Below are 25,214 nucleotides of genomic sequence, written 5' to 3'. Positions count from 1 at the left end.
ACTGCCGCTAATGCAAAGCCTGCTTGCTGCTCCTGGGAAGAATGCACAGTGCTTCCTTACCTTGTGCTGTCCGTTGAGGCTTGCAGCACTTCTCCAAGGTCTCAGGCAGCAGAAAAATGTGATTTTCTCACAGGAAAGCAGAGCATGCTGGCCAGATGACATTTCTGGAAGTGTTGTAGGAATAGGATAGGCAGAATAAGATCCAAGAGAGGCAGTGTGATGAGTGCTTTTCATGGTATTCTTATTGGTATTGTAAACGTGGTCCTCAGAAAGTTTTCAGAAGAGCAGGATGTCAGTGTCTTCATTAAATGGTAAAGGAACCCCTGACAGTTTGTCCACAGACAGTTTTTCCAGGTCATGTGGCCAGGAGGACTAAGCCAATTCTGGCACAACGGAACACTGACACGAGAGCACACGGAAACGCCATTTACCTTCCCGCCAGAGCGGTACCTATTAATCCACTTGCACTGTTTGGCGTGCTTTCGAACTGCTAGGTTGGCAGGAGCTAGTACCAAGCAACGGTAGCTCACCCCATCACAGGGATTCGAGCCGCCGACCTTTTGATCGGCAAGCCCAAGGCTCAGTGGTTTAGACCACAGTGCCACCCGCGTCCCATGTCTTAGTTAAAGCAGGCTGCAATTGATGTAACCTGGCATCATGGCTAAAAGCTGAGAAGCGTTTGGTTCATGTCACCCTGTTGGGTGTGCAGGCAGGCTAGGTGGCCACAAAGCCCACTCCTCATTCAGACCCACCATTGCTTTCCCACCACCTGCAGTATCACTATGACAATGCCAGTGATCTGCTTTGCAGCACTGTTGTAAGGCTTTTTGGCCCTTGGGGAAGGGCTGTAGCTCAGTAGCATAGCATCTGCTTTGCATGCACGAGGCCTCAGATTCAACCCTGGTAGCATCTCCAGGTAGGGCTGGGATCAGTGTTAGAAACTGGGATTGAAAAGCAAGGAGCCAAATGGCTTTGGGGACCTGGGTTGTGGGCGCCAAAACAGAATGTTTAGTTGCCATTGGGGGTGGGGACGGCAATACTTTTTATTTATTATTTTTATAAGCATGAACTAATACGCAATTCTCATAAGTGACAAATTGTTAATATCATATTTTTTTTTAGCAGAAATTGTTAATATATGTTTAATTTGGTGTTTACAGTTAAAATATTGGTACCAAACTTTGGTTTTCAAAACATTTTACTCTTTAGCGTTAAACCCCTTAACATATATTTTGAAGCTTCAAAGCACATACATTTCAGTAATCCTTGAGCGTCAGCTAGGAGCAAAAAAAATAAAATAAAAAAGGCACCCAGACTTTTTGAGGTGCTTGCAAATGGAGAATCTTTCTCGCAAATGGCACCTTGCTAGTTTCAAGCCCTGGCTGGGAGGGTTCCATACCTGAAAAACTGGAGAGATGCTGCTGGTCTGTGGTCTGTTTTGAGCTAGGTGGTCTGACTCTGGGGACAGATTCCTGAGTCCCGGTACTTGAAAATCACCTGTGAAATGCAAAGTATTCGTTAATTCATTGTCCCTGCTCCTGTATTCAAATGTAGGCTGAGGAGGTGGTGTGGTTTATGGATGGGTTTGAGTGCCATGCCTCCCCTCCCAAAGATATGTTTCTCCATATGTTAATTCTGCCCTGTCTTTTCTGGGAATCAAATCAGGCTGAGGCATCGGAAATTACTGAGGAATGTATTTTCAGTGCAGGTGTCTTGGTGCTGAGCCATCAAAGTGTCTCAAAGTGTGAAAGGAGCCTCTTTGTTGCAGAGAATGTGTTCTGAAAGCTTTTTTGGATTTGACTCTGCACACATTCAGTTTGCAGGGAGAGAATCATCTCTGCTGGTTCTAAAATCCTCCCTTCATCTTTTAAGCCCATAGAACCTTGATTTGGAAGGGAGCAAAGGTCTTCTGGTTTAAGCCAAGACTGGCCTTCAGAGGCTGAATTATGTTCTTGTGTCCCTGCTGCTATTCCCAGAGGAGGTGCCTGGGACAGCCCCAGTTTTATTATTTATTATATGCATTTGTTGAGTTGCACACCAAAGTGTCTCAAAGTGTCTAGATTGATAAAAATAGAAATAATGAAACATAGTAACACCAAATATGAAAACAGCAGCACAAGGCTCATCTAAAAACATAAAGGGAGCTAATACTTTCCCATCTCACTTAAAAGGATGAGCACAAATATAACTAGTTGTCTTCCCAATGAAAAACCAAAGGCCTGGATAAGCAAAGTTGTTTTTGCCTGGCACCTAAAAACAGATAGTAATGGCTCCAGGCATCCTTCCCTGAGGAACCTACCATGGAAAAGGCACATTCCTGTGCCACCACCATCCACATCTCCCTTGACGAGGGCACACAGAAAAAGGGCCTCAGTTGATGACCACAGTGCCAGGGTTGGTTCATGTGGGGAGAAGCAGTCCTTGAGATGTTGGCGGCCGTGAGTCTCCAAACCAGCACTTTGAATTGTGCCTAGAAACTTAATCGGTAGCACGTCCAGTTGTGCCAAGATTGGGGCTATAAGCCCAGGTCTGCTTGCCTTAGCCAGCAGTCTGGCCACTGAATTCTGCACCAGCTGCAGTTTCTGAGGAGTCTTCAAATGCAATGTAGAACCTAGAGGTGACCAGAGCATAGATAACCTAAGTTAGGCTGTCCCTATCCAGCTAGGGGCATAGCTGGGCCACCAGCCGAAGCTGATGGAAAACACTCTGTGCCACCTGAGGCTCATGTGACAGTGATGGATCTGGGAGTAACCCCATGCTACGCACCTGCTCCTTCAGAGGGAAGGTAGTGTCACCCAGAACAGTCTGAACCCTGCCCATCCAGTCTAGGGAACCACCCACTAAAAGTGCCTTTTTCTTACCTGGATTAAGCTTCCATTTATTGGGTCTCATCCAGTCTTTTACCGAGACCAGCTGTTGTTCTACAGCAGGGATGTCCAACAGGTCGATCGCGATCTACCAGTCGATCGCGGGGTGCCTTTGGTCGATCTTGGTTGATTGTGGGACCCCGACCCCCCACCAAAATGCTCAACAACTCTGGCCCCCTAAAAAAGCTCAGCAACTCTGGTCAATACAATGGGTATTGTGTTTTTTTAGTGGGAGTAGATTGCAGTCTCTCAGAAGTTGGACATCCCTGTTTTACAGCATCCGCTGCCACACCTGCACATGTAAAAGAGAAATAGGACTGCATATCATTAGCATATAGGAACACTGGAAGCTGCCTTCTACTGAGCCAGACCATTCTCCCATCTAGTCAGTGGCAGTGGTTCTCTGAGGTTTCAGACTCGGGTACATCCCCCAGCCCTACACTGGGCTAGGAGCTAGAGCCTTTGCCCTGACAATGCCCGCCATTGAACAGCACGAGGGATAAGATCGAATTCTGCAGCACCCAACACGAAAGCTCAATGGTCCTGAGCACCCTCCCTCCGCACTACCCTTTGGAGACAGCCGTCCAAGTAGGACTGAAACCACCACAAACCAACGCTGCCACTCGGGGAGAATGCTGTGGCCGATGGTATCAAAAGCTGCAGAGAAATCAAGGAGAATTAACGGGGACACTCTCCCCCTGGTTTTCTCCTGACAAAGGATATCAAGCAGGATGATTAAGTCAGCTTCCATGCCAAGACAGGACCTGAACCCTGATCAAAATAGTTATGGGAAATCAGTCGGGGAAAGAGGTAGGGCAACAGATAGCCTGTGGAGGGGGGAGGAAGAATGGGATTGGCAAGCAAAAGAAAGGGTGGGAAGCTGTGATTTATAGATCCAACTTGGTTCCTGCATAGCTTGTTTCTGGGTGCATTTTTACTACAAAAGGCAGGTGGGATTCTTACTAGGAGGAAGAAGAAGAAGAGTTTGGATTTGATATCCCGCTTTACCTAAGGAGTCTCAAAGCGGCTAACAATCTCCTTTCCCTTCCTTCCCCACAACAAACACTCTGTGAGGTGAGTGAGGCTGAGAGACTTCAGAGAAGTGTGACTGGCTCAAGGTCACCCAGCAGCTGCATGTGGAGGAGCAAGGAAGCGAACCCGATTCACCAGATTACGAGTCCACCGTTCTTAACCACTATACCACACTGGCCTGTGGGAAGCAGGGAAACAGTCCAGATTTGCTGGCCCTGAAAGTAAAACTATTCCCCCACCCCCAAGAAGATCATAGCTGTTCAGAGAAGGGAGAAGCACTTTCCACCAAACATCTAACATGACGGGAGCTGTCTTAGCTGCTTAGTCTACCCCCCTGGCTGCACAGGCAACCTGTCGCCTGTGATTAGAGACTTTACTCTGGAAAACCATGTCACACGCTCATCTTAATGCCTTTCTTTTATCATTGTACTAGCTCTCTGTTGGGTTACTGGGTAGAGTTTAGGTAAGGGGCATCAGGCTTGAGCTTGTCCACACAACTGAGAGTCGTCGTTTGCACTCAGGAGCAAGGAAATGCATGGTTTTGGGGGCATGCCTTCTTGCCAGTCACTTTCAGTACTGGGCTGTGCACAGCTGAGCACGTAAGAAGAATCCTGCAGCTGCATCAGACCAGTTGGCCTTTTAGTCCAGCAACCTGTTGGCATGGTAGCCAACCAGATTCCTTGTGGGAAGAGTGTAAGCAGGACCCTCCCCTGTGGATTCCAGCAACGAGTATCCAGTTTGTGTTCGCTTGTGTTCCCCGGTAACTGGTATCCAGAGGCTGTGTATCATAATGGAGGTAGCCAGTGGGCTTATATAGTATCTGTTGAGTAACTCAGCATTGGGCCAAGAGGCTCCTGGTTTGAGTTCTGGCTAATTTCGATGACCACTCTGAGCCCTAAATACCTGTTGCTTTTGACCAGAGAGCCGGACAAGCACCTTTTCTGGACCTAATATAACTGAACATGATGCATGGGTGCTGCTTGCCATCACGGTCCTCTGAATCTGGTACTGAGCACAGAATTCTGCTTCCTAAGGAATTCAGTTGATGGTTTGGTGTTGGGTTGGGTTGGATTAGGTTTTTAATCAGGTTTTTAGCCCTTCTAGTTGCAGAGCTAACACTTGCTGTCGGTCAATGCTGGACAAGGAAATTCTTTTTTTTTTAATAATTTTTTATTATTTTCCTTATACATACTTTTACAATACATTACAATAAATCACTTAAATACTTTTAGCTCTGCCGAGCTTGCGACTTCCTTCCATCTCTTCAGCGAGTATCCCTTATTTTCTTAAATAGCGTATTCTATTTTTTTTAACCCTTATATCTGTCATACATTGTAAGAGCTATTTCAGTCCTGCCAGTGTTCTTAAATTTTTACAAGTATCCTTTATATACACCATAAATTTACTCCAACTTTTTTGAAACCTCTGATCGTCTTGATCCCGAATTCTTCCCGTCAGTTTGGCTAACTCCGCGTAGCTCATCATTTTCGTCTGCCACTCCGCAATAGTAGGAATTTCTTGTAGTTTCCAATTTTGGGCAAGCATATTTCTTGCCGCTGCTGTGGCATACAAAAAAAGTATTTGGTTCACTTTCTTAATTTCCTTCCCCATCAAACCCAGCAAGAAGGCTTCTGGTTTTTTGGGAAAGGTGTATTTAAATATTTTCTTAAGTTCATTATAAATTAGTTCCCAAACGTTCTTAACTTTGTGACAAGTCCATCACATGTGATAAAAGTCACTGTCGGCCTCTTTGCATTTCCAACATTTTTTGTCCTTTAGCTGGGTGAGGAAATTCATGTCTACTGTGGAGTTCAGTCCCAAACAGGCTATCTGCACAGTCTTCCCTGGAGCAAAGCCAGGGGGCTGAGAGTTTGGTGTGACTCTGGGTTGCCATCCCAGTTCAGGCAGAGGCCTCGCCAGGTGTCTGCAGACTTCTCCAAGCCTCAGTTGCTCAACTGTGTAATAATCAAATGCTGAGAGTGGGTGTGAATATGTGATGCATTGCACAACCCTTTTTGCTGGTGCATAAGTGCAGCTAAGAATAATCAGGTTGCCTCCCCCCCCATCTGCCAGCATGTAGTGTTTTGTGGACTGGCAGATATTTCTGACTTAGTCTTTTGATCTCAGAACGGGCTAGCAAGCACTGTCTCTGCTATCTGCTCCAGGTGATATTCCCATGGCAGCAGGGTTGAGCAGGAGATTCGCCACCCAAGTGTGGCCAGACCGGAATGCTTTGCAGTTCAGTGGCCCCTGCCTGTACGTATCAAGCAGAGGCAGAATGAATTGTGTGCAGAAGCAGACAGAAAGCTGGTATACAGTATTGGTTGGGAGGCTGAGCTAGGAACCAAGAAGCCCATTCTTCAAATCCCCACTCTAGCAAGAACTCATGTGTCACTTTAACCAAGGTTAGGGCTAACCAGGGTAAGATGCTAGTTAACAACCCTGGTTAAGGGGGGAACCTAGTTAGCCTTATGTGCAATTAACAGTGCAATGCTCACCATGGCGAAGACCAAGGAGGTTAATTTGTGCTCCAAAGAGGAAAAGGCTGGGAGAAGAAGTGTGCTGCTTAACCATGGATTAGCAGGCGTACTAGGTGTCTGTCTTGGATGCTTTAGTTGATATTCCTGCACTGTACGGGGTTGGACTACATGACCCTCAGGGTCCCTTCCAACTCTACAATTTTATGATTCTGTGTGTCTGCCACTCCTGAAATGTCTTAATGGCTGCTGCTCAGACAGTTCAAGAGTCAAATCCTGCTTTCTTGCTTGCTGGATCTGGAGGGCTGCTAGTTGTTAGTGTTAAATCAGAAGATACCTTCTTTTCATGTTACATTTTGGCTAAGCTGCTAGGATTTTTCAAATCATTTCTGGATGGCTAGGCCAGAGACCTAGATTTCCTTTTGTTGCCTCTGGCTGTCAGAGACAGGAGTTTGCCTGCATTTAAGATTCTTAACAGAAAGGCCCGGTGGTTGTCAGGCTCAATATGGAAAAGTTAGAAGAAAGATTCTTCTCCGTTGGGCTCTTTTTTTTTAAAGCTACATATGCAATTTATCTTTTGGTAACCAGGCTGTTGAGAGTGGCATAGTATACAGTATTTGTATCTGTTCCACTTGTGCAGCAGAACCTACACCCCTACGCTTTGTGCGCCCCCTAAAGCTGTTCTAGGGGTTCTCCTACTCTCCGGAGCAGATTGGGGGAGGGCGAGGGGGGGAGAGGGGAGAAAGTCCCCTTGCACTAGTGGTAATCCTTGCACTGACAGAACAATTTAGTAGAATACCACCCTTTTTATTATTATTATTATTATTATTATTATTATTATTATTATTATTAATTAATTAAATTTTTATCCCGCCCTTCATCCAAGGATTACAGGGCAGTTTACAGTATAAAAACATAAAAATACATAACATAGTAACAAACAAAAACAATATGCCCCCACAGTTTAAAAAGGCCATAGATTGTTTAATTAGCCAAATAAATCTTGATTCCCACCCACCCTCTTTTAGGACTCTCACAATTAAATACGTGTGCAGGGCGGGCAGGGGGCAGGAAGACAGAAGCCCCCTTGTGGGCTAGTATCCCTTGTAGACTTATTTGCAAGGCCAACTTGAAGATAAGTGGTTGTTGTTTTAATTTGTTTCACACTGGGTATTAGTTGCCCTGCTGTAGTGTACAACAGTGTTTGTGCAATCATATTGGTGAAAAGCTATACAAAGGGGCTACTTCTGGGTGGAGCTGAGGCAGCAGTCTGGTACAATTCTCTGGCGTTTGACTAAGCATCTGTTGCATAATGGCTTTGGGTTCGCTCCAAGCATTTCAGTGCTGTATGCACATGGCAGTGGCATGGTTTGTGCAAAGTTTGCAACTCTGCAGCTTATATGTCCTCTTGAAAGATTTTTGTGTGCCACAATGCAACTATAATCCCTCTCAGGTTGGGAAGTCACCACTCCCTGCCCCACATTGGGGTCTTTTCCATGACTCCAGCTCACCCCATGAAAGCAAATGTGCTCAGGAAGGAAGAGGAAAGTGAAAGGAAAAGAGCAGCCATTGGAAGATGGTAAGAATGAGAAAGATGGAAGCTTAGATGAGAGAAGTGAGCATAGGGAACATTTCTGCTTGGGAATAATCTTGCCTTTTTTATCAGATTGTAGTAGAAATTTACACTTGCCCACTTACCTTCCTGGAAAATGTGCAATCTTGCAGGCGTAAGATAACCCCACAAATAAGTTTTAGCTTACAAAAAAGGACTAAGCCACCATGTGTACCCGTGTCACTCATGTGTGTGAAGCCTTTAAAAGTTTCTTCACCATCAGAGGCAACCAGTTTATTAAAGCCCTGCAACACAGCTGCAGCCGAGGGCAGCCTTCCCCAACCAAATGCCCTCCAGTTGTTTTGGAGCACAACTCCCATCGGCCAACTCTCCTCAGCCCCAGGCTGGTGGAAGTTGCAGCCCAAGACATCTGGAAAGCTTGGCTTAGAGTGGGAGGGAGAGCTCAGTTCTGTTAATCATCTAATGCTCATTCGCCACTGAGCTTTGCTGCCAAACTTGTTCCTCTTCCACCAGCCATGCCCAGCAGGCAGTTATGTAAGGGACCTGAATTCAGATTGCTGGATTTGGGCATTGGCCCCTGCAGGTCTCAGAAAGATAAAGCCTTTCTCTACTCTGCGCAGCTCTTGACGTCAACAAACTACCTGTTGAGGCCTGCAGCTTGCTAGGTGGCAACTAGGTCAGGAGCTACCTGATTATTTTGCCGGAGGGCAAAGTAAGACTCCCGTCAAGGGCTTCTGCACAAAGACAGGCATGACTTTTGAAAAATTGCAATGCCATAAAAGAGACGGTGTGGGCTTGGATGTGGCAAAGTGGGGCCAGAGGAGGCCAAGGTGGGACCCTCTCTCACTAGGTAGCGCACCTGCTTTGCAAATGGGTGTGGATGTCCTAGGCTTAGTTTCTAGCATCTCTGCTGGTGGGGCTGGGAAACATCTCAGCCAGATCCCTCCTAGAGCTGTTGTTGGGCAGAGTAAGTTGTGTTGAACTGTTGTTCTGATTCAGCTTCATGGGGTCAGGTCACCGACTCTCCTTGAGCTTCTCAGGGAAAAGGGTCAGCTTCAACCCATACCCTTCTCAATGTGGGGCTTAAAGGCTGTTGCTTTGTCACGCTGGAAGTGTAGAATCCCTACTAATCCCACACCTGAGACACTTAGGTGGCTCAGTGCCTTACATTGGCTGTCTCCATCCTTGCAACAGCCTTGCATGCTCTGTCTCCATCGCTCCTGTTCTGTAAGCAGGGAGCTGCAGGGGTTGGGGGAGAGAGAGACAGAGACTTTGCTCAAGGCTGCAGAATTAGGTCTTGCTAAAGAAAAGAGGAAATCCCAGGACCGGTCAACACATTTTGGTGTGCTCCCCACCCCCGCCAGTTAATTTGTATGGGGTACAATTAGAGATGGAGAAGTCTGTCAGTTTCAGTTTCTCAGTTTTCTTTTCTTCGATTCAGTTCTCCACATTGCTGCATTAGTTTGCTATATTTTTAATGAGAATTTCTTAGCATTTCAGTGCACATGTCTCCTAATACACACATGTTTAGATATAGTTTTGCTTTGATATATGTAATTATGCAAGCAGTTTCTCCAGCACATTTCTGTGCGTTGTTTCCTGCAATAAATGCATTTTCTACATACTTCCTCCCAATGGGCACATTTCTGTATAGGCTTTTCACTTCAAGAATGGCATCACTGAATTTGGGGAAGTGCAAATTTCAAAAGAGAGCCGCATTTCTGTTTGCTTTACTGTTTTGGGAAGTGCAGATTAGATAGGCTCACGTTACACTGCAGACCAGATGGCGTTCCGCCCCTACTTTCCTTATTCCTAGGTGAGATCCCCTGGGAAGTTCCCATCTCCTCCTTTCAACCACCTCCCATTGATTTCAGCATGAGATTCTGCCGAAGATCTGTTCTGTCCAGAAAGCCGGCCAGTAAGTATTTTTATTGGGTCCATGGCTCAGAGGAACTCAGGAAGCTGCTTTATTCTGAGTCAGACCATTTGGTCCATCTAGCTCAGTCTTGTCTGCACGGGCCGACAGCAGCTCTCCAGAGTTTCCAGATGGTGGATATTACCAGCCTCTCTGGATTGAACCCGGGACCTTCTGTATTCCAAGTGGATGTGCTACCACTGAGCTGTGACCCTTCTCCTGTGGCTCAGATCTATCTGCCCTCCACTCCAGAATTCTTAAGCAATTCTACAGGGATCAAATGGTGTGTTATTCTCCCTTCCCATGCCAACAGTTTTTTTCTGGGCTGGATGGGAGACAGAGGATCTGCGGTTGGGGAAGACTGGTGTGGAGGGTGAAAAATATTCCATGTGTGTCAGCCCATAGTCTTTGCTAGCTTAGCAGGCTTTGTTGTCCAGGCCTTCAATTTCGAGGTACAGTAGTACCTCGGGTTACATACGCTTCAGGTTACAGACTCCACTAACCCAGAAATAGTGCTTCAGGTTAAGAACTTTGCTTCAGAATGAGAACAGAAATTGTGCTCCGGCGGCGCGGCAGCAGCAGGAGGCCCCATTAGCTAAAGTGGTGCTTCAGGTTAAGAACAGTTTCAGGTTAAGAACGGACCTCCAGAACGAATTAAGTACTTAACCCGAGGTACCACCGTACTGAGGGCTCGGTCCCGCCACTCGACCTCGACCCAAGGCAGGAACTGGATGTCTTCCTTTCCAAACATGGCTGGTCTCTGTAAACTGAATGTCACCTGAGAAGGGTTGTGCTGCCTGGAGCCAGTTGATATTCATGCAAGTTTTCTCTCTCTCTCCCACTCCTTTGATTTTCTAACCATATTCCTAGTTCAGTCTAGGAGATGCTTGTGCTCTCGCTCTCTCTCCCCTGCTCTGTCTTCCTCTCCTTCCTGGCCTGGTGTGTTGTTCTGTTTTCAGCTGGCCTTGCGAGTGCTGGAATTGTACGTTGGAAAAAGGCAGTCTGCAGTCTGGTGGAGCACCTCTGTGCACTGTGTTGGGTGCTTTGCATGTGGAAGGTTTGATACATGGCACCTTCCAGTTAAAAGGGCCAGGTTGTAGGTGATGAAGACCCTGGAGAGCTGCTGGCAGCCAGAAGGGGCTGTGCTGGGCTAGGGGGTTTGATGTGGTGTGAAGGCAGCTTCATATCACATAGATTGTGCTAGACTAGTGCAACAAGCGATGGGCCAGAAGACAGTGTTTGGGAAGAAATGCAGGAAATAGCACAGTGTAGGGTAGGAATGGTTCGGAGGAGAAAAATCTGCCTTGTCTAGACATGCCCAGCCATCTGGCTGTATCTGCTGGAGAACTGAACTTCTGGAACTGCTAGATGAATTGTTGATGGTCCCCCAAAGCAGAGCCTGTTCTGTTCCTCACCCTCTTCCCACATGGCTGGCTTCGTTCTCCTTTGCCAAGTTGAACTAGCTGTGTTCTAGGATTTTGTACTTCCGCTTGGTATCATTTCCCCCTTTTCTTAAGTTTTGTCTTTTGTTATTGATTCGTATTTCATGTCAGTTTTAGCAGTTATTCTGAGTCACCTGGGGAGCTCCTGCTTGGGCTGAAAGGCAGGACGGAAGTGTTTCTTTCTCCTCCTCTCGTTAACCTTCAGTTGGAATTTGCACCACCCTGAAAGTCTCTTATGGTTTAGGTGGGTTTTTTTTTTTTTTTTTTTTTTTTTGCTGTCATTAACTCAAGAAGACAAACCTGTTTGGGTAGTGTGCAAATCTTGCAGAAGGTCAAGAATTTGGTTCCTGTTCTTCTGTGCCTTCTTAAATAAAATTCTGGACTGCAGTTCCAGAGCAGCGGTGGGGAGAAGTTGGATCTGAATCTGCTGGTAGATCTTGGGGTGGTTTGCAGTAGATCACCAATGATTTCTACACATTTTTCATAGGTTTTCCCATGTTTCCCGTCCACACTGGTGGTGGCGCTTGCAAGAATGTTCCTGTGCTGTGTTCTCTGCTGCCTCCCTTCACTCACTGTCTTCCACTACCATTTCCCATTCTGGGAATTTCTGTACCTGAGGATGTGAGCATTAAAATAAATCATCATCATTATTTTTTACACCCAAAGTGCAATAGATCAGAGGTTACCAGGCTTTATTTATCAAGCTCCCCAACATGCAGCGTAGAGACTTAACCCTTTGGGGCGGGGCCGGAGGTGGGGACAGCATGCATTTCTGTTTGGTGAGGGTTTTTGTTTTGTTTTAACGCCTGTGGATACCAGTTCCTGAGGAGCACAAATGGGGAGAGGGCTGCTATTGTGCCCTGGTCCTGCTCACGGGTTTGCCCTCTGTGGGAAACAGGTCCTGACAGGCAGGGGCGAACAAAAGCTAAGCAACATCTGGGGCAGGGCAAACCATTGGCTGCGCATGCATGACGCCGATATGTACAATGCATGTGCCATATGTAGTGACGCCACACATGCGGCGTATGTAAACCAGCACCGCTCAAGCGCTGTACGGACAGTGGCAGGATCCTCTGCTCATGGCAGCAGCCGCAAATGGAGGATCCTCCACATGTGGCTGCGGTGGCACGATGGCTGCTCGCGCCGCCGTGCCTGGGGGTGGTGGGGTGAGTACCCCATGGGGTGCCTTTTTGTCACCCCCCCCAGACATGGCACCTGGGGTGCACCGCCCCCCCTTGTGATGCCAATGCTGACAGGATTATGCCCTTGGACTATTCCATCAGGGCTCTCCTTAAGGTCCTAATTGAATTGCATTTGCCCTCTTCTATTTGAATGACTCCTACAGATACCTTACTATATTTTTATGGCTGCTATTTTAAAATTGTTATTTCTTGCCAAATATGCTATTTTAGTTTCTTTTTTTAAAAAAGCTTTTTCGCTTCTTCTGTAAATTAATTTGGTCTGTGACAGGAAAAGCCTATATAAGTATTTCCAATAAATACATAAATAAATAGGACCTGGGACCACCTGCGTAGTAACCATTAGGAGCCTAATCCTCCATGAATCTGCCTAAGTCCTCTTTTGAAGCCCTCCTTGCCAGAGTGAATTCCATAGATGATGAGGATGATTTTATGATTTGAATCCCCGCCCATCTGACTGGCTTGTCTCAGCCACCTGGGTTGCACAGTTATTTATCTCCTTGACATCTGTTGGGAAGGTGGGTGTGACTACCAAGATGGCCCTCTGCCTGGTTCCCTGTAACCTCGCTTCTTGCAGAGAGGGAACCGCCAGAAGGCCCTTGGAGCAGGACCACAGTGTCTGGGCTGGATGATGGGGCTGGAGATGCTCCTTCAGGTGTACTGGGCCAAGGCCATTTAAGGATGCTCTGCCTTCACACTTGAGGGCAGCAATCCTCCTGAATCCCAGTTGCTGGAGGGGAGAAAGTTCTCTTGTACTCAGATCCTGCTTGCTGGTTTCCCACCGAGGCATCTGGTCAGCCACTGTGAGAATAACTATAGTCATACCTTGGGTTACAGACGCTTCGGGTTGCACGATTTCGGGTTGCGCACTCCTCCGAACCCGGAAGTACCGGAACGGTTACTTCTGGGTTTCGACGCTTTGCACATGCACAGAGGCACTAAATCGCGCTTTGCGCAGAAGTGCCAAATCTCAACCCACGCGTGCGCAGATGCGGTGCTGTGGATTGCGAACGTGCTTCCCGCACGGATCATGTTCGCAACCCGAGCATCCACTATATAGTTTAACCCTGTATGAAACCCACAAGCAGGACTTGAGTGCGCATCAGTCCCCACCATAATCTTGAAATATACATTTGCGGTTTGGGGGAGGGGAAGCAAAATAATGGTCTTTTTTCCCTGTTTGCCTTTTCCCCTCCCCTTCCCACGGGTGTGTGTGTTGTTGCTGTTCCTGCTGCTGTTGTTGTTTCTTTCCTTGAAAAGGAGTAGGGGTTCCAGTTCCAAGAGACAGATCCCTTTAACGGTGGCGAGTCTGTAAAGTCTCTGTTTCGGCTGTGTTTTCTGAAAAGCCCAAACGCCCTCCACGGCGATAATAATGGAGCCTGTCACGGCTCTGTCTCTCCGAGCTCCAGCTGGGGCGGTTAGGGCACAGAATCCACAATGGCCTCTGGCAGAGCTTTAAAAATGAAAAGAACTACAGCTACAAAGGCCGCCGGGGCTCCCTTTTCCCCCCTGGCAGCCGGCACTGGCTTCATATTTGCTTAACTTGTGGGCACCAAACGCCCAGATGAGTAAGGGAATACCAGTGGGTGGTGAATGACTGCATCTTGGAAATAGTTCCAGGGTGGCCAGCACCAAGCTGTTTATTCTGCGCCTTTTCGCTCAGTGGCCGTGCAGGGCAGGGGAAGGGAGCGGAAGGCGCCACAGGCCAGATTTTGGCCAGGGCTGGGAGTGGGTACTAATCTGGAGGGGTGTGTTCCAGCAGCGGGGAGCCTCCAGCCTGCCAAACTGTTCTAGGGAAGCCTTGGGAGATCCTCGTTGAGGTGTTTCAACACAGGAGGGTCTGTGCAGATCTAGAGCCAGTGTTAGAAACTAGCTAGGTGCCAGGCATGTTTTGCAAGTTGGCACAGGTCCTGTTGTGACCACGTGGAGATCTCTGGAAGCCAGGTTGGCGCCTAGGGAAAGCAAAATTTCACTGAGAGAAGGATCTGAAATATTTCCTTTGAAGCTTGAATTTGTTTTATTCTGGAGTGTTTTATTTGTTGTCTTAATGTGTTGTAAACTGCTTTGAGATTTGTTCTTTAAAATATAAAGCGTTACAGAAATGAAATGAAAAACAGCAACAACAAATCCCTAGGTTTAAGGTGCCGTTTGGCAATTAGATTGTATATTTGAGTTTCTAACACTGGTTTCCTTTTTAAGCATGCATTTTATTGATTCTCAGTGTACAGGAAAATAAACAAACAGTACAAAACACGGAGTGCAGATTATCTTTCACAAAATGCAGTTACAGTGCCACACAGAGTTACATCTTATCCAGGAATCAGATCTCTCCATAATGGTACATGTGTCACAGGCAGTTCAGTTAAGATGGCAGACTTATTAACATAAGCGAGAAACATAAACCAGGTATTCTCAAACTTGCCTTCTTAACCTGACCTCTAACCACCCTGCTGTGCTGAGCTAACCTCTCCGGTAACGCCATTTCCCAGACTCTGGCGAAACGGTTTTGTATCATAAGCCCTAATTGAGCTGCAAATTCCACCCTAGCAGCCACCAATAAAAACGTTGTCAAATCCTTAAAATAACCTCCAGATTGATTTCGTTTCCTAATGCGAGGAGAGCCAGTAAGTCCCGAGTTGGTTTCTGGGGACTAAAGGAATGTAGAAAGGGGGGGTTATATTGAGTCAGGTCATGTGCTCCATCTAACTTAGTATTGCCCACACTGACTGGCAGTGGCTCTCTGGGTTTTCAGACAAGGACCTCTCCTAGCCTTATCTGCAGATGCTGGGAATGGAACATAGCACCTTCTGCCCACAAAAACAGGTGCTCCACCGGGGGGGGGAGGAGTAAATGACGGTGTAGGGCAGGCACAGGGAACCTGTGGCCCTCCAGCGCCCCCTTCTCCCTTGGCTGTGTGCTGTGGGGTGGCTTGAGCCAAGCGCTCCTTGTAAGCTGGAGGCCACGAGGCTTCTGCTCACTGCCCAGCCGACTTGACGCTTGCTTGGAGTCTGCATTCCAAAAGCAGCCTTGCTTCTCAATCTTTAAGCGAAGGTGGGGCGCAGGAGAGGCAAATTCGTAGCCCTCGTGGTTTTGTGAAGATGTGTGAGCTACAGAGGAGACAAGGCCATCCACAACTTTGCTTCTCCTCTAAGGAAAAAGCAAATTCTGAACACGGAATTGGTATCTACAGCCACAGCAGGCGCTGTAACTGTCCAGCGGTTTGACTTCACCCCCGAAGGCACACTCTTCCATATTGTCTCCCGAGACAGACAAATGGCAACCATCAGAAAAAATGCAAACCAATTTATTATGTATTCTAACCTGAAAATAGAGGGCACAGAAATAGAAGAAGAGGAGGAGTTTGGATTTGATATCCCGTTTTATCACTACCCGAAGGAGTCTCAAAGCGGCTAACAATCGCCTTTCCCTTCCTCCCCCACAACAAACACTCTGTGGGGTGAGTGGGGCTGAGAGACTTCAGAGAAGTGTGACTGGCCCAAGGTCACCCAGCAGCTGCATGTGGAGGAGCAGGGAAGCAAACCTGGTTCACCAGATTACGAGTCTACCGCTCTTAACCACTACACCACACTGGGGCAGGGAGCGGCAGCAGAGGGTCTCTAGAAGCAGAGAATCATAGTCATAGGGGGCTGAAGGGAGGTGATGGGAGGAGGGGTGAAGAGGGGTGCAAGCCAGCAGAAGAATTAAGCAAAATGGGAAGCTGTGTAAATGTGCTTCATTTATTCAGGAGACTGAAGCTGGGTTTGCATCTACAGTCGTACCTTGGTTCTCAAATGCCTTGGTACTTGAACGTTTTGGCTCCCGAACGCCGAAAACCCAGAAGTGCCGTATTTTTCTGTGTATAAGATGCCCCCATGTATAAGACGACCCCTATTTTTTGAGTCCCAAATTAAGAAATAAATGATTGCAACATTCCGTGTATCAGACGACCCCCAATTTCAAACTTAAAAATTTTGGGGGAAATATGGTCTTATACATGGAAAAATACAGCAAGTGTTCTGGTTTTTGAATGTTCTGTGGAACCCGAACGCCCAATGCGACTTCTGTGGCTTCTGTGGCTTTTGGTTGAGTGCAGGAATCTCCTGCAGCAAATCAGAAGCTGTGCCTTGGTTTTCGAACATTTTCAGAAGTCAAACAGACTTCCAGAACGAATTACGTTCAAGAACCAAGGTATGACTATATATAATTTAAATCAAAAGGGAGGAAATGGAATTTAGCTGCAAGCTAAGCTGGAGATGATGCTTCTTTTTTATATAAATTTTATTCAAAATTATAACAAAACATATTTTCCAAAAACATATCCTTATCCCCCCCCCCCGTTTTTGCTCCCCCCATAAAACCCATCCCCCCACCCCACTCCCCGACTTCCCTCAGGTCCAGTCTTTGGTTTCTCCAATAATGCTATTTTCTGCATGTTACAGAGTTGTATAGATCCTCCAACTGTTTAGCTTATTCTTATCAGTAAAAAAATAATTTGTGAATGTTTATTCAAAACCTGCCAAGGAGTGCAAGGAGATGATGCTTCAATGCTCCTGGGCAGGCCTGCACAATTTCTGATTGGCCAGGGCCAGCAGACATGCACTATCGTCTAGCAGGGGCTCCTCACACTATTTGGGCTGGTGGATTCAGGTTGCACAGTGGTGCCTCGCAAGACGAAATTAATTCGTTCCGCGAGTTTTTTCGTCTAGCGAATTTTTCGTCTTGCGAAGCACGGTGTCGGAAAAGTTTTGGAAAAGCTTCAAAAATCGCCAAAAACCTCAAAAAAGGCTACCACACCGCGTTCTATGAGTTGCTCCTCGAAGTCAAGTCGCAACTGTATTAACGGTGTTATGAAAAAAGAAACAAACTTGCAAAAAACGCAAGACGTTTTCGTCTTGCGAAGCAAGCCCATAGGGAAATTCGTCTTGCGAAGCAGCTCAAAAACCGCAAAACCCTTTCGTCTAGCGAGTTTTTCGTCTTGCGAGGCATTCTTCTTGCGGGGCACCACTGTATAGGCTGGCAGTGGGGTGTCTTGTGCTGATAGCCAGTGTGGTATAGTGTCAGGCTAGGACTTGGGAGACCAGGGTTCAAATCCCCACTCAACCATGAAGCTCACTGGGTGACCTTGGACCAGTCGCTGCCCCTCAGCCTAACCTCCTTCGCAGGATGGTTTGTGGGGATTAAATGAGGAGGGGGAGAACCCTGTATGCCACTCCGAGCTCCTGGGAGAAAAAGGAGGGATATAGATGCAAATAATAGTAGGAGGAGTAATAATAATAATAATAAGGCATGTGCACTGTCTTCCTAATACTTGAAAGGACCATGGCTCCATCTACCCTGGACCCACTACAGTATATTCTGCAAACAGTAATGGACGCTAAAGGTAGGCAAGTCAGTGGGCAAATTGAGGGAGAATGTTTGCGTATCAGTGGTGAGCTGAGCAATCAAAAAAAGGGGCAGGTGGGGAGCTCAGAATATACAGTTGGAGGGGGAGGCTGTTGATCCTCACCATCTGATTTCAGTGTCCCCCCATTTTCCTACAAATGGGGCGGGTGGGGGGGTCTGCTCTGTTTTATGGACCCTGGGATCCCAGGATTATGCCCTAAACCTGCCAGCCCAAGCTTGTAGCTTTGCTGTTATCTGTAGCTGTAGAGCAGGCTCCTTGCAATCCTTTTATTTGATTTTATTCATCCTTTTTTTTGGTAATGTTTTATGTGTGTTTTTTTCACTCTTTTATCACTAGCAAAGGACTGAATGTACCCGGGTTTGGCACAGATATCATGTGCTTCCTGCAGGCAAGGAAGGAAGCAGCTGTCTTCCTGGATTTAGGGTCATCCTCGTCGTCCTTTCACCCTGTTGAGCAGTCAGGGAGGCAGTGTGGGATGCAGAAGGGGTGGGTGGGGGGCTATGACCCAGAAGGCCAGGCTCGGATGTGGAGAGGGGCAGAAGGAAGACAAGAGCAGGAAGGTGCAAGCAGCAGAGGGAGTAGGGAAATAAGACTCTTCTGCATCATTTTTCAACTGAGAGCACATTTGCAAAGCTAAGCAGAGTCCGGTGTGGTTTCAAATTGCATGGGGGACCACATGTTGAGATTCCTGCATTGCAAGGGCTTGGACTAGATGACGCTCTGGATCCCTTCCAACTCTACAATTCTGTGATTCTATGAAAATCTCAGCAAACTTATTACAAACAGAAAAAAACAGAGCAGCAGCTTAAAAAATGCATACCAACAAGCTAATAAGCCAGCAGAGAGCTATAAAGGTAAAGGGACCCCTGACCATTAGCTTAAGTCATGACTGACTCTGGGGTTGCGGTGCTCATCTCGCTTTATTGGCCGAGGGAGCCGGCGTACAGCTTCCAGGTCGTGTGGCCAGCAGGACTAAGCCGCTTCTGGCGAACCAGAGCAGCGCACGGAAATGCCGTTTACCTTCCTGCCGGAGCGGTACCTATTTATCTACTTTCACTTTGACGTGCTTTCAAACTTCTAGGTTAGCAGGAGCTGGGATAGAGCAACGGGAGCTTACCCCGTCACGGGGATTCGAACCGCCGACCTTCTGATCGGCAAGCCCTAGGCTCTATGGTTTAACCCACAGCTCCATCCACGTCCCTAGCAGAGAGCTAGATTGGCTCTAAAGACCATCCAAGATAAATGAGCAGCAGGAAGGTCAAAAGTCAGAATCTTGCTGGAAGGGAAACATTTTCTAAGTGATGGCCCAAGACCCATAAATAAAGAGATGTTGCAATCTCATGGGGCAGGGAGTTCCATGGGCTGGATGTCACTACGAATCACCGCTTCACTTGCCTTTTCTATAGTGGCCTTGCTTTTTATATGGGTAGCCCCATTTCTGTACGGTATGGACTCGACATCTGCCAGGGAGGTCTATAACAGTGAGAGCATAATGTGGTTGTTCACGTGTAGCCACTGTTCTGAGTACAGTGCAACCACATCTTACGCACGGATTTGGTTCCAAAGGCTCCACACTTAAATGAAAACGCGTACTCTAACCACCTCCATGCGAGCATCCCAGGCACTGGCTCTGGAAGATTAGGGATGTTCACGCAAGATTTCACAGGAACTTGGACAGCTCCATGAGATCTCGCAAGAGCATCCCAGGACCAGTGTGCCGACAAGGCCTTGCCCCCACAAGCAAGAAGGAGAGCTTAAAAGCTCTATCTGTGCCAGGAAAACCCGGAGCAAAAAGAGCTTTTAAGCTCTCTGCCTTGCTTCCCTTAACTTGTGAAGTTTTAACCAGCTGGCCTTTAACTGCATATGGTTGAAATCACACAAGTTAAATGCACCTAAGATGCACTTGTACTATAGTTGTGGCTTGGCGGCCAAAGATTTAAGCAATGAGGGGCCTGGGCGTGTCCTACAATGTTTTCCTGCTTACCTGGCTGCTCATCCCTGCCTCCTTCATCTTTCTAGGTAGCAATTTCCCCAAATGATGCACATTCTGACACACAAGCCTCTTGGTTTAACACACTGATTTACATTCCTTTGCACTCTGCTTAAATCTGCTGTCATTCTGTTTTTTCCTAGGCCAGAAATGTGCACAGCGGAGAGTTGGCTGCAGTAAAAATTATCAAGTTAGAACCAGGTGAGCTCTTCCTTTCTTTTCTCTTCTTTAAAAAAAAATTATTCATTTGTGATGGCTTTGTTTCCCTGACAGCCTGCCTATCACACACTCTGGGTAGCTTTCCCTTTACCCCCCAGTTTATCCCCACAACAGCCCTGTGAAGTAGGCTAGGACGGCAGGGGTTTGAACCTGCTTCTCCCTCATCCATCTCCACCGTTCCACAATACTGTGCCACACAATGAGGCTGGTTGGACTGAGGGGTTTTGTCTTGACCAAGCCAGCTCAAGGGACTCTTGGCTCAGTAGGTAAAGGGACCCCTGACCATTAAGTCCAGTCATGGCCAACTCTGGGGTTGCGGCGCTCATCTCGCTTTATTGGCCGAGGGAGCCGGCGTCCAGCTTCCCGGTCATGTGGCCAGCATGACTAAACTGCTTCTGGGGAACCAGAGCAGCGCACGGAAATGCCATTTACCTTCCCACCGGAGTGGTACCTATTTATCTACTTGCACTCTGACGTGCTTTTGAACTGCTAGGTTGGCAGGAGCAGGGACCGAGCAACGGGAGCTCACCCCGTCGCGGGGATTCGAACCGCTGACCTTCTGATCTGCAAGTCCTAGGCTCTGTGGTTTAACCCACAGCTCTTGGCTCAGTAGGTAGCTGAACCCAATAACATGCTCAGGTAACAACATACATCTATCAGTTCGTTTGCTCTATCATCCTGGCTCTTTGTGGCTGTCAGATAGACGGAGTTTTCTCTGCCTGCCTCTCTGTCTCTGTCTCACAGCAAGACTTTGTAGTAGCAATCCATTCTATTCCTATGAAAAGAGGTATGAAAGATCAGGTTCTCAAAGAGGTCTTTTGATTCTTAATTCACAGCACAGTCAACAACTTCTGCTTGTTTGGTGTTTATTCTTTGCTAGGTAACAGTCGTAGCTTCATTTGAGCAGGGACTCTCGTTCCTGGGGTGGTTGAATCAATGAATAACAGTACTTCTGAGCATGTGCAGGGTGTATCTCCTTCCCCGTTGGGTGGCCCAAACCAGAATACATACGAGCTGTGGATTGGAGGATAAAAATTAAGGCAGGGCAGATACCATTTTGGAAGTTAAACGCTGACATGTACTGTATTTTTTGCTCTATAAGACTCACTTTTCCCCTCCTAAAAAGTAAGGGGAAATGTGTGTGCGTCTTATGGAGCGAATGCAGGCTGCGCAGCTATGCCAGAATCCAGAACAGCAAAAGGGATTGCTGCTTTCACTGCGCAGCGATCCCTCTTGCTGTTCTGGCTTCTGAGATTCAGAATATTTTTTTTCTTGTTTTCCTCCTCCAAAAACTAGGTGCATCTGGTGGTCTGGTGCGTCTTATAGAGTGAAAAATATGGTAAATGCCTGTGTACAATGCAGAATGCAAGAGCCATTCCTTATATCTTGAGTTGCTTTGGCATGCATCGCCGGTGACTGGGTCTTGCTGTGTAGGGAACTGTGCACTTTTCATATTAGGTCTCCCGAGATCTCTGGTGAAACGGCTGGGAGATTCTGGTATTTTAAGATCAAAAGAGGTGTCTTAGAATACGTTCCAGCTATTGGGTGGCCCACCTTTGGTTTCTTGTTGTCCTCCAGTATTTCCTAATCGCATGAGTGGAAGAAGCTCTGTGGGGTTCATAGCCATTGACATTGTCTAATCGTAATCGTCGTCTGTCCCCCCGCCATCAAATATGCCTTGATTTCATTTTGTGAGGAGGCAGCTACAAACCGCAAAGAAGGACAAGCAGAACAAGAAAATGGATGAAAAATATTAATACAGTGACAAAATAATGGTAATAGAGACTTTTGTGATGGATAAAGATATAATGCGATAGGAAAGGTTTGAGTAAAAATACTGTGAAGGTGAAGGTGGGAAGTCGACTTATGAAACATTGTATTTGATTTGAAGGTTATTGTGAAAACGTTTGGAAAAGTACAATATAATAAAATAACAATACAATAAAAGAGAGAAAAGTAGGCTATACAGCAAAGCTACAAATACTTAGCTTTGCATACCTTTTGGCAGAAAGCACCTCAAAGCTGAAGTTGTAAAGTGTCATAAAATTTGATATGAGTTATACCAAGAATCACGGGCGATCGCTGTCCTGAACTGTCTCCAAAAATTCAGCTGTGAGAGTGGAGGTTGAATGAGCCCTTCTTGCCAGATCACAACACCAGGAGAGACCACCAGATACCCTCAAACTTGTCAGTCTTAGGAAGACCTTTATACCAGCAGTAATCATGGTTGAAAACAAAAACAAAACCCAAAGCCAGGCGAGCCAAAGGCCATTGGTGCATCTTGCAGAAGTGAATTCCATAAGTTAATTATTCATTGTGCAACAAGCAGTATTGAGAAATAAAAATTCCCCCATAAGAGTAATCATGTCTGCAGGAAAAGGACAACGTCGAGCCTCAGAGAGTTCATGCATCCGATGAAACAAGTTCTTTCCACAATAAACAGTTTATATACTGTGGCGAGGATCTCTTTCAGCTCATGTAAACAGGGCTGTGTTAGATGCACCCTTTGTCTGCGAAGCAACTCCTTAGTTCTTTCTTTCTCATTGAAAGGATTTCCTCCTCCACCCTTTCAGCCAAAAGGGGTCTCAGAGCTACTTGTGGCCAGCAGTAGCTTCATTGATCTAGGTTGGAGGTGGACCCCCAAGAATCGCCTCCATTGCAGATCTCAGTTTGCAGGCAGGCTGGTCATGGGTGCAGGCAACCCATGCAATATCTTGCGTTCCAAACTTTTTAAGGATTTGAGGCTTAAAACCAGCACTTTGAATTGGGCTCAGAGATGCGTTGGCAGCCGCTGAAGCTGGTGCAATAGTATTGCCGAGACAGACTGCCTCGGTAGCAAATGAAACGAGAATGCCCCTTAGGCCAGATGTGGGGAACCTTTGACCCTTCAGATGTTGCTGACCCACAACTCCCATCAGCCTCAGCAAGCGTGGCCAGGGACAATAGGAAATGTAGTCTCAGACCACTGGTTGGGCCCCACGACCAGGTCACTTCCTGTTCTAAGATGAATTGCACTAGTCAGCATGCAAAGATATGGTAAAAAAAATGAAGAAATAACGTTCCGAAATGCATGTTTGAGTTAAAGATGGATCTTGAGTCTGAAAAAAATTGAAGGCCAGCGCCTTCCTGCAAGGGGAAGGTCACAAGTCTGTTTGGGCATTAAGCCTTAAGCAAATAATAATTATGTGCCATAACTAGTGCTGGGCTTGTCAGTCTTCTGAGCAGCTTGCCTTCAATTAATGGCCTTCTCCTTTTGACAAGATGCCCCCAGGGTTCACCTGGATGCCATTTGGGAATGTCTGCCGTCTTGTGGCTCTGCCCTCTAAGCCGTTGTGAGTGGGGCACAGTCACCAGGTGCTGGGGCGATTCCTCAGGCAACCAGCGTAAGCCAGCTGCCACACATGGGGAGGAAGGAGAGGAGCTTTTGCTCTGTTTGTGGAGCTTCAGCGGTGCCGTCCTGCTCTCCGAGCTGTGGTAGGCCGGAGAAGGATCTGCTCCGTGCCTGTGAAGGAGAAGGCAGGGGACCCTAAACGGGCTTGGCCCAGTATACCTGAAGGAACGTCTCCACCCCCATTGTTCTCCCTGGACACTGAGGTCCAGCACCGAGGGCCTTCTGGCGGTTCCTTCCCTGAGAGAAGCTAAGTTACAGGGAACCAGGCAGAGGGCCTTCTCGGTGGTGGCGCCCGCCCTGTGGAATGCCCTCCCACCAGATGTCAAAGAGAACAACAACTACCAGACTTTTAGGGGACATTTGAAGGAAGTTTTTAATGTTTAACAGACCACTGTATTTTAATACTTTGTTGGAAGCCACCCAGGGTGGCTGGGGAGACCCAGCCAGATGGGCGGGGTATAAATAATAAATAATAATAATTATTATTGTTATTATTATTATTCCTGCGGCTATCATTTGTTTCCACTGTTTTTAGTCCTGAACTTTAAATTGTTGTAGCCTGGGGCCTGCTGGTGAAGGATGGGTAATAAATTTCATCGTCATCATAATTGTCACCATCACAGTTTGTCCTGAGCCCACCAACCTTCCCTCCCCCCCTCCCAAATATAATGTTCAGTTGACCTCTGAGCCAGAAACATCTCCTCCACGCCACCCATTGAATTTCTTTCCTCCGACTTAGACATTCCCAAGGTCCTCGCCAGATTCCAGGAGAATAAAACTGGTTTTACAGCTGGAATGTTTTCTGAAGTTTCCGTGATTACGGGACAAAATAAAAGCGAGGCCTGTCAGAGAGGCACGTTGTCTTGTCTGCCTCCTCGCAATCCCCCTGCCTGCTGCTACTGCTAAGCTGACTTTTCTGTCTGGTATTTGAGGTTTTGCGTTCAGCTTTTGAGCCACTGCTGCTATTTACAAGTTTCCAGGCCTGCCTTGGAGCCAGGGGTTGCTCTTTTGGTGCCGGGGCTGAGCTGAAAGGCCTGTTTCTCTGTTGCAGGGTTCAGCTGTGGTGACTGTGTGAGAAAAAGAAGCCCTTGCAGGCAGACAGCCTTATTTATCTGCACAAGCCAGCAACTGCTTGCTGCTTTGCTCACTCTCTTGCATGTGGGATTCAGAACTTCCGTTTTCGGGGTTTGTGGCTTCCAAGCAGACCCAAAGACCTCATATTTAAATAAAGAAACGTGCAGTGTTTTAACTCGAGCAGAGCTGACACAGTTGGATCCTCCTCCGGCTTATTATTTGCACGGCGCCATCAATGTTCAGGTGTTCCTTGCAGAGTTTCATAGGGACATATAAATGCGTCTCTGCCCCCAAGGAGCTTGCAAGATGAAGCACACAATGAGAAGGAAAGGCGAACAAAGAGGCACACTGCTCTCGAAGGAACTTTGCTCAGTGTAAAATCTCCCATTGGGTGGGAAATGGAGGAAATGCTTTTGAAACTTGGAGCCATTGCAAAACCTTACGTAGCATGCAACCGTGAGCATTTTAGGGAACGATTGCCCAGGTTCGCACATTGATCCAGGTCCTCTGAAATGAACCATGTAGCATTGGGGTAGATGGACGGAGCTACGAAATGGGAAGACTCTGGTTCGAACCTTGCCTCTGCCACCAGATAATATTTGGAAAACAACCCCCCCACTTCAGTCCTGCA

At 47.1% G+C, this 25,214-nt stretch overlaps 1 protein-coding gene across 3 annotated transcripts in view; it reads left to right on the top strand.

Annotated features, from left to right (window-relative positions):
• The window catches only part of MAP4K5 (mitogen-activated protein kinase kinase kinase kinase 5), a 92,956-nt gene that overhangs the window by 12,535 nt on the left and 55,207 nt on the right, over nucleotides 1-25,214 (top strand). For all 3 annotated transcript variants that reach the window (XR_014007557.1, XM_081191718.1, XM_081191717.1), the window contains exon 3: nucleotides 20,043-20,100. Coding sequence is in view for 2 of the 3 variants with exons in the window: in XM_081191718.1 (XP_081047844.1) it covers nucleotides 20,043-20,100 (58 nt within the window). In the remaining variant the exon portion in view is untranslated. The remainder of the gene's footprint in view (nucleotides 1-20,042; nucleotides 20,101-25,214) is intronic.

Source organism: Podarcis bocagei (assembly GCF_964188305.1).
Source record: "Podarcis bocagei genome assembly, chromosome: 1".
Lineage (NCBI taxonomy): Eukaryota > Metazoa > Chordata > Lepidosauria > Squamata > Lacertidae > Podarcis > Podarcis bocagei.
This window is presented reverse-complemented; position numbering and strand designations above follow the sequence as displayed.